At 30.9% G+C, this 8,855-nt stretch overlaps 2 protein-coding genes across 9 annotated transcripts; one reads left to right on the forward strand and one right to left on the reverse strand.

Moving 5' to 3' along the window:
* Nucleotides 1–20: 20 nt before the first annotated feature.
* On the forward strand, nucleotides 21–7,604 carry LOC100644192 (mothers against decapentaplegic homolog 4). 7 transcript variants are annotated; one of them, XM_012316853.3, is made up of 12 exons: nucleotides 21–266; nucleotides 337–542; nucleotides 637–785; nucleotides 869–1,148; nucleotides 1,331–1,588; nucleotides 2,000–2,140; nucleotides 2,351–2,536; nucleotides 2,598–2,771; nucleotides 2,836–3,090; nucleotides 3,162–3,443; nucleotides 3,535–3,665; nucleotides 3,755–7,604. In XM_012316853.3, exons 2-12 carry the CDS (start codon nucleotides 476–478, stop codon nucleotides 3,833–3,835), a joined length of 2,004 nt encoding a protein of 667 aa, XP_012172243.1. In that variant the 5' UTR covers nucleotides 21–266; nucleotides 337–475; the 3' UTR covers nucleotides 3,836–7,604. The 7 variants fall into 7 exon arrangements, with proteins under 7 accessions (XP_012172243.1, XP_012172245.1, XP_012172246.1 ...); XM_012316855.3 differs by having other exon boundaries at nucleotides 2,378–2,536; XM_003401035.4 differs by having other exon boundaries at nucleotides 24–266; nucleotides 2,348–2,536.
* Nucleotides 7,605–7,651: 47 nt separating this feature from the next.
* On the reverse strand, nucleotides 7,652–8,847 carry LOC100648342 (probable 28S ribosomal protein S26, mitochondrial). Of its 2 annotated transcripts, none has more exons than XM_012316858.2 (3): nucleotides 8,680–8,847; nucleotides 8,299–8,577; nucleotides 7,652–8,168 (listed from the first exon to the last, which is right to left on the reverse strand). In XM_012316858.2, the coding sequence occupies exons 2-3, from the start codon at nucleotides 8,541–8,543 to the stop codon at nucleotides 7,775–7,777; spliced, it is 639 nt and encodes a 212-aa protein (XP_012172248.1). In that variant the 5' UTR covers nucleotides 8,544–8,577; nucleotides 8,680–8,847; the 3' UTR covers nucleotides 7,652–7,774. The 2 variants fall into 2 exon arrangements, with proteins under 2 accessions (XP_012172248.1, XP_003401119.1); XM_003401071.4 differs by having other exon boundaries at nucleotides 8,299–8,580; nucleotides 8,680–8,845.
* Between the last annotated feature and the right edge of the window lie 8 nt (nucleotides 8,848–8,855).

Consider the following 8,855-nt stretch of genomic DNA (forward strand, 5'->3'; position numbering starts at 1 on the left):
GAGATATATGAGACTGGATGCGAACGTTGAAAACTTGCGCGTTAGTCTGGCGCTTTAGTCGCTTCGCCAATTGTGGATTTAGATACTAGAGATAAGTGCGGTTCTGCCAGGTTCTACTGATGTCGCAACAATTCAATCTAACCTCCGAAAAAAACTAGCAGCGTCCTACTCGAAGTAACTGTCAGTACACGGTACGTCATCGTAAAGCGATTCCATTAAGGTTATTTCGTGTATTCCTTACTTCTATTAACTCGCCAACCGATAAGGTTTGTTTTCTGGCTCTTAATATTTTGTAACTGATCGCTTTCAACTTGTTTATCTATTTCCCACTTTCAGCGAATCCACATCTATGACACATGGCTAGTAGATCATTGCTAGATGGTCAATCATAAAAATTTGAACACGTCGAAACTAAGATTAAGAGTAGTGTCTCAATCGAAGAATTGGAACGGTATTCGCCACGGCTTTCACAGACATGGTTGGATTGGCGGGCGGGGGAGGTCATCTGTATCCCTCGCCCCCAATGCAACCTAATCCAGAATGTAAGTTCTAACAATATAAATATCTTAGATTTTCATATTTCTTCGATATAGCGAATATTCATCTTTATTATTTAATATAAATGTTTTTATATAGTGAGAGAAATGACTGGAATTGCTCCTAGTGCACCGACAAGTGCGGATGCTTGTTTAAGTATTGTACATTCTCTCATGTGTCATCGTCAAGGAGGTGAAAGTGAAGGATTTAGTAAGAGAGCTATTGAATCATTGGTTAAAAAGCTTAAAGTATGTGTTATTCCCTAACTCCTAAATTTATCATATATCCCAAAGAATTTGGTTAGTATTTATGATATAATTCCTATTTTTAGGAGAAACGAGATGAATTAGATAGCTTAATAACTGCTATCACTACAAATGGAGCTCATCCCAGTAAATGTGTTACGATACAAAGAACTTTAGATGGTAGGCTACAAGTTGCTGGTCGTAAGGGTTTCCCACATGTTATTTATGCTCGAATTTGGAGATGGCCAGATTTACACAAGAATGAATTGAAACATGTCAAGTACTGCCAATTTGCTTTTGACTTAAAATGTGATTCTGTATGTGTAAATCCATATCACTATGAGAGAGTTGTATCTCCTGGCATAGGTATGTCATGAAATATATTTTTTACTTGTTTTCATAGACAGATCACGTGCTTCAATCAATATTCTTTTCATTGCGTTGTTTCTTTGCAAAGCTTCTGTGAATTCATTTGTAGCACCATAAGTGTAAATGATTTATTGTTGTGGCCTTGGTGTATGATGGAATGGGTTGGTTTCCCCGCACAGACCCGTTCTTTACAGACCTATCTGGACTAACTCTGCAATCAGGAGTAGGCGTAGGACCAGGTGGTAGATTAGTCAAAGATGAATATTCAGTTGGTGGTGGAGGAAGTGCAGCAGCTGGAGCAGTAGGATCCGCAATGGATGTTGATGGAGAAATGAACCAAACTATTCAACATCATCCACCTGCTCAACCCACTTCGTCTAATAGCACTCAGCCATCTCAACAGACTTTTATACCGGGTCTAGCACCGCCTAATCCAAGTAAGTAAAGATACTTTATTTATTTTTTGAGAAATATAATTGTTCCATATAATGTTTAGTGATTATGTATTAAAAATATATGTGTTTGTAGTATTTATTAGTAAAATAATCAGATTTTTAAGCATATTAAAATATTTTTATAATTTAGTTTATAAATGTGTTTTCAAACATTGAGTGTGTTGATTTATTTAAAAAAAAGCATGATCAAAACCTTTATAAAGCAGTTGATATAAATGCACTAAAATATATGAGTAAGGAGCTTTATTATTGCAGTATTATATTGTTAGGAAGTTTTATTTTATTTCCCTGCAAGTCTTTTATTAATATTGCTTTATTCAGAATTACTTTGTGTTGCTAGTTTGATTTCATTTTAGCTTTATTCTTTCTTTTTCCTTTTATTGTTTGGCACAGCTAGTGGTGAGGGTGTGTTTGGCAGTAATGGGGGAGGGAATAATGGTGGTAATCCACACAATAAATTGGATGACAATAATTGCCCCAGACAAACCTGGATTCCTACACCTCATCATCCTACAACACGTAACATTCATCATCGTACGTATATAATAGAATGCTTTTTTATATTCTACAATATTTTCTGTCTATTTGCCAGTTAATTTTTGTTGCTTTGTGCTAATTTTATAAAAATTTGTAGTAATCTTACATAGTAATTAATTTCAGAAATTCTGGCCAAAGTTTGAATTAATTGATATTTTATATTATGTTGCCTGTATTGTGTACGAGTTACATTTAATTTTGCAGCAGTAGTACATCCAATGAGTCACACCGTAGGTAGCCAACAGCAGTCATTGAGTACATCTAGTGGAGGCAGTGGGGCACAGATACTGAGTCCTTCACAAGGACAATCTACTGAAACATTTTATGGAACAAATACACCTCCTCAAGATCTTAATCAACCACCTACTGTTGATGCATTAGCAGCATCTTTAGGTATGCAATCTCAATCAATCATCCTTTAATGTTTGTTAAATATAATTCACTTTTTTAACAGGTGAAGGTCAAAATTCTCCCGTATCACCTGTACATCTTCATCATCCAAATGGATTTCCAGTAGGTACAGCTGCTTATAATTCAGGAGCACCACAATGGACTGGACCTAATACTCTTACATATACTCAAAGTATGCAGCCTCCAGATCATAGACATCTTCATCCTACCTCCTATTGTGAGTTAATGATAAACATTATGTTACAGTATTCTAACAATATCATAACTGACATTTTTATTAGGGGGTGGCCACGGAGGTGAAGTAGGTGGAAACATTGGAGGTTTATTATCTACACAGCCAGCACCAGAATACTGGTGTTCAGTTGGTTACTTTGAATTAGATACTCAAGTAGGCGAAACGTTTAAAGTAAGCAGCGGTTGCCCTACCGTAACAGTCGATGGTTATGTCGATCCAAGCGGCGGTAATAGATTTTGCTTAGGAGCTTTGAGTAATGTACACAGAACAGAACAAAGCGAAAAAGCTCGTCTTCATATAGGTATAATAAATTACTTTTTTCTTAATTTTTAGTCTTCATAATTAATAATTGTATTGTCATGAACTTTTCAGGAAAAGGAGTTGTGTTAGATTTAAGGGGTGAAGGAGACGTTTGGTTAAGATGCCAAAGTGAACATAGTGTTTTTGTACAGTCTTATTATTTAGACAGAGAAGCAGGTCGTGCACCCGGTGATGCTGTGCATAAAATTTATCCCTCTGCATATATTAAAGTCTTTGATTTACGGCAATGTCATAAGCAAATGAGAGGACAAGCCGCTACTGCACAAGCCGCAGCTGCGGCACAAGCGGCAGCTGTAGCGGGACACTTAACGCACGGTGCACCAATTACAAAAAGTTAGTATACTAAAATAATATTAATGATGTTTTATATATTCATATATTTAATTCTTTTAGTTAATATAATAAACTCTATAACATAATACAGGTCTTAGTGCAGCAGCAGGAATAGGTGTAGATGATCTTCGACGACTTTGCATTTTGCGTTTAAGTTTCGTAAAGGGTTGGGGTCCTGATTATCCTCGACAAAGTATAAAAGAAACTCCATGCTGGATAGAGGTATACACAAATTTTAAATTTGGTTGATCCACATTAATCTTAAATTATTCTAAGAATTAAAAAGGAATAAAGTTGTTTATCTGATATAGGTGCACTTACATCGAGCCCTACAATTGCTGGATGAAGTCTTGCATACTATGCCAATAGATGGTCCACGGGGAATTGAATAATTTTATTTAATTTTGGATAATACATTTATTTCAAAAAAGACATCACATTACTACAAACTCTGCATCAGGTGTGCAAAATATATAAAATGCATACACATACAATATTGTGGTGTTGTTAAAGATTTTGAAAAAAGTCAACAAGATATAATATTGGTTCAAATGAAATAGTGTGAATTGTAAATCCAGATGAAAACATTACTCGAGATTTTTATTGACATGTTTTATATATTTTACACACATGATTTACCGCATAGAATAAAATGTGTGCCACGGCCTTGCATTACCGTCGACGTACAAACGTTTTGCAAAGGAGATATTATTTTTCATTGTGAAAAATTATTTTTTAAGAAAAAAGGAGTGCATCTACATGAAGTGTGGATAGAATGAAAGACTTCTATTTTAATAGGTAGTCGTTATCTGATTTAAGGGGATAAATACATTTTCTACGGCATGGCCTGGTGAGCTCAGCAAAATGCGTGGGTAAAACGTGATACTTTTGGAAACATTAATAGTCATAATCTCGTTTTTTGAGATTAGCTTTGTAAGATAGCATAAGCATATTAAGTACATCCTAATTAAAGAATGATGGTAAATTTTAAATTCACTGTTAACGTCAAATATAACAACAGTAAAAAAAAAAATGGATTATATACATACATATATATGAACAGTAGGAAGGTTTTCTAAGAATGCAATACGTTTCAAAATACTGTCGGATAACAGCTTTAGTATAGAGAAATACTGCGATAAATATTATATAAGCCATTCTATAAATCTATGTCAATCTAGTGTCAAAGAAGCTGTAGGATTTAATCAGAAAGAAATTTAATGAAAGGAGTTTGCATAGTGAAATGTTAATGGGAGCAATTAAATATTGAAAAAATTGCATTAGAAAAGCATATTTTTATTATATCAGTAATCGGTTGTACTGACAGTAGTTTGATACTATGTTGTTAGAGCAACCTTCTATATTGTTATCTGTTTTATACTTTACAGCCAAAAAGTATCACTACGTAAATACCTGCAGTGTTTGATTTGTAATGATGTTTCGTGTCTGCCTTTTTTTTTATTATTATTTTTCATGTAAGGACATGAATTAATCTGATAGTTAGTATTATTATAATTATTAGCATAGTTGTTGGTGGTGAGACAAGATGAAAATCTTTAAAACGTGGTACGATATAATTCTTCTAATCAACCACCAATGTTACTACTATTACCATGTAGTACTTGTTGAATAATTATACTTACTGTTTATCAACCATTTTATTATTCTATATTCGTACAAAATATTCTTATATATATGCTATATTTGATAATATTATCATACAGAGAAAACGTTGACCAAATTTTATACCTATCCGTATATGTATATACATATTATATGTGTGTGTGTATATATATATATGTACATATATATATATAATATGTATATATATATATACACACACACACATATAAGCGCATATGTACGCATATCGACATTTTATCTTTTCTTCACTTATTGTAGGTAAAGAGAAAAGTTTACTGCTTATTTTCATTAATTGGTGCACATTATAGTATTCTGAATTTTTGCTTCTTTGTTGTAATTGAGTAGAGATTATTTAGCTGTTTGTGTTCACGTTGTTCTCATATTTTTTTATGTTATACTTAATCAAGATCATTCTCATTGATAAAAAAACGAGTAGAATTTTGTACATATAGGCACATGTATGTGCATCATGTTGCAAGTAAAGAATGGGTTATTCTTGATTAAGCAAGTATTGAGTTATTGTGAGATATTTTATTCTTACTATGTGAAGTTACATGTTACCTTTTATAATGAAAACAAGGTTGAAAAGAGATAGTCTCTAACATCATTAAAAAACACATCTTAAAGAAATAAAAGAAAGGAGATTAAAAAATGAAAATGTTGTATAGTAGGAGTAACAAAAGGATGTGCATTTGTTAATGACGATCGAAGTGAAGAATAATATTATTAACTAAATTTTTACAAAGGCTATATTTTAGCGATAAAATGCACGAAACATAAATTATATCGTCCTTTTTTTTCTCTAAATCAAAGGTATGAAGCTCAAATAAAACGGAAAAATCATGTTTAAACATACTTAACGCCAAGTTCGCTTTAGAAACACATGTGCCATCATTTTCATATATTACCATACACAGAATAACGAACAGGATTAAAAGTTTTTATAAATCCTATATTTTTACCAAACTCGTAAAATGCGAATGCAACACATCTTTAAATTGTGGTGCTTCAGTACGTCCTATAACCATAGATTTTACAAGATCCAGAATAAAAATTTGTACATCTAAATTAAGCTAAATTAAATCTATATAAGAGCGTAAAAAGTGGATTGTAAAAATTGATGCGTTTGAAACTAATTATAGTATTCTGAAATAGAATATGAGATAAGAAAAGAATTGATGTACAGGATACAATCTAAAACTTACAAACTTTACTATGGGAAATATTCTACAAACGTGTTCATATGATGTTTTAACGATGCCTCTGAACAATAGTTTCTTACATATATCGAAAGTGGTATCAAAGTGCAATAGCCAAGTCTCATGTCAAAGATACCATAACTAATAGTTATAAAAGTAAATAAAATGCCTATATAATTTATGTTTGCGATTGAAAAATGATAATGGTAATTTAATAACAGATACTATAATTATTATTGCTTTTTCTTTCACTTTTATCAGGGTAGTATATACAGTATATCTTGCTATTTAAGAATCTTAACAATTTGCTTCATATTGCAATCAATGTCGAAGCCTATACTTATATCGTTTTCTTTATATCTAATTTTGCCATTCAATGTCTTATAAATAACAGTTTAGTTAAGTGAGGAGATTTGTTATGTTTACGTTTGTTTGATTGTTATTGATCATTTCCTGTGGTTATTTATTAATATTGATTTTACTTCCATTTTAATAGAAGGCTTCATTATTAATTACAGATTTTGAAACTCAAAGACTTGTTCTCTTAAACTTTAGAAGCATATACTATAAGCACGTACAATAAATATAGAATTATACGTTTATAATTGCTATTCATGATTTAAAAAAATTGTAAAATAATAGATTTATACACTTTTTTTACTAGGTTTTACTGTTGAATTTAGACGCCAATCGTTATACATATTATTCTTATATTTCCGATAATTCTTGGAATTTGGTTGCTAAGCGGCGATTTAACTGTCATTGTTTGTTTTTCAAACAAATTGTGTATATTTAAACCAAAGATATTTCAACGACACGATTACATCATGATATGTTACGAATATATATATATACGAAATGTAAAAGTAATTATTCTTAACAAGTACGTCGCAATACATAATGCAAGTAGAAACGCATATAAACATTTTAAATCGTATGTTGAAACACAGTCTCATTCAGGTATAGAATTTTCTGATGTCGGAGTTACGATATTTCAATGAATATTAAAAATCTAAGCATCATGTGAAATTTGTATAATGATTTTTAGCCATAAAACATTTTTGTGTAAAACTGTATGACGATAATACTTTATTAGATTGTTAAAAAAATTTGTGCACGTATGTGCTAAGTATAAATTGCAACAGTATGGATAAACAGGAAATAAGCGATAGTTAATGCAATGCCTGTATACCATATTGTAAAGCACATATGCTTACAGAACTTGAATGGATGTGTTTACAAGCTTTTTGTTATTGTATATTATAAATACATTACATTATACATGATCATTTTCAATAAACATATTCTGTGAATTAGACAAAAATGTACTGAATTGAATATAGGAGAAAAGTAAATATACAAATGTAGCTACCAAACATTTCTGTTTATTAAGGGAAATTATTTATTATAGTACAAGTAGTTGACAATATAACACTTATTTCAACTTAATGAACTCAATAGAGTAGATGATTCATTTTCTTCTAGGTTCTAGGTTCTTCTAGGTTCGCCTTTATAAAAATTACCATTGCGATCAATTGCTATATTATGGTCTGTAATATTTTCTAGTGCATCGAGGATAGCTTCATCAATATTTTTAGATGTAATAAATGTTTGAGCTTCTTCTTTTGCTTTTTTGATTTCTTCATCTATTTTCAATTGTAATTTCAAATCTCTCTCTTCTTTTGCTTGTAGTCTCTTGGCAATTTTTTCTTGGCGAGCTTTCGTTTCTCGAGCTAATCTTTCCTCTCGCATCATAGCCACTTCTTTATTCCATTCATCATTTATAGAACAACATATTTCAAAATCTTGCTGCATATTTGTTTGTACAATATTTGTATCCAAAGATAATTGTACTTCCTTTTGTTTCTCAATAAAGAAAGACCTAAGACAAAGGTATATTTCCTTATTTTATATATTGTAGTTGTTATATTATTATAAATAATATTACATATTACATATTATTTCTAATAAGCCATCAACTATAATATATAAAATAAGGAAATTTTACATACATTACAGATTTCATTAATGTTTTGTAATTATTATGCAAACGTTTTAGTTCATTATATTCTTCTATAGGTATAACTGGTCTATTTGGTATTCTAAACAACTTTGATTTTGCTGTTGGTAACCAAATTGGTTTTCTCTTCCACCTTACACATTGAATATGGGGTCCATTGGATATTATATGATCGTAAGCATTTAAATTTCTTACTGTCAGTGTATTGATGCTAAGTGCCACTGACGGTCGTATCATTATGTTAAATTAATTTTCTATTATAATGTAATTTCTTCTAAAAGAAACATATGATTGTAATATGTTATAAAACATACACTTAAACTTTAGAACTTATAATACTTAGTATTTATTATAGTATTTATAATTGTCTTACATTTTACTGTAGCTAATAATGTATATCTTTATGCTTATGGCATTACAAAATTTTATGTTTTATTTCAAAACATTCGTATCTACATAACATTATAATCGAACTAGGTTAGAAACATAATATTGTGAGAAAATTTATCTCCAATCTCTTTATTATCTAGATGTCGTTTCTGTACCAAG

This window comes from Bombus terrestris, chromosome 15, assembly GCF_910591885.1.
Source record: "Bombus terrestris chromosome 15, iyBomTerr1.2, whole genome shotgun sequence".
NCBI lineage: Eukaryota > Metazoa > Arthropoda > Insecta > Hymenoptera > Apidae > Bombus > Bombus terrestris.

Excerpts from the sequence above, each read along its gene's own strand:
- LOC100644192 (XM_003401035.4), top strand. The coding sequence starts at position 476 with ATGGTTGGATTGGCGGGCGGGGGAGGTCATCTGTATCCCTCGCCCCCA. Across the intron at positions 1,589-1,999 it reads TCTAGCACCGCCTAATCCAA|CTAGTGGTGAGGGTGTGTTT; the intron begins GTAAGTAAAGAT and ends TGTTTGGCACAG. Across the intron at positions 2,537-2,597 it reads TGCATTAGCAGCATCTTTAG|GTGAAGGTCAAAATTCTCCC; the intron begins GTATGCAATCTC and ends CTTTTTTAACAG.
- LOC100648342 (XM_012316858.2), bottom strand. The coding sequence starts at position 8,543 with ATGATACGACCGTCAGTGGCACTTAGCATCAATACACTGACAGTAAGA. Across the intron at positions 8,169-8,298 it reads ACATTAATGAAATCTGTAAT|GTCTTTCTTTATTGAGAAAC; the intron begins GTATGTAAAATT and ends CCTTTGTCTTAG.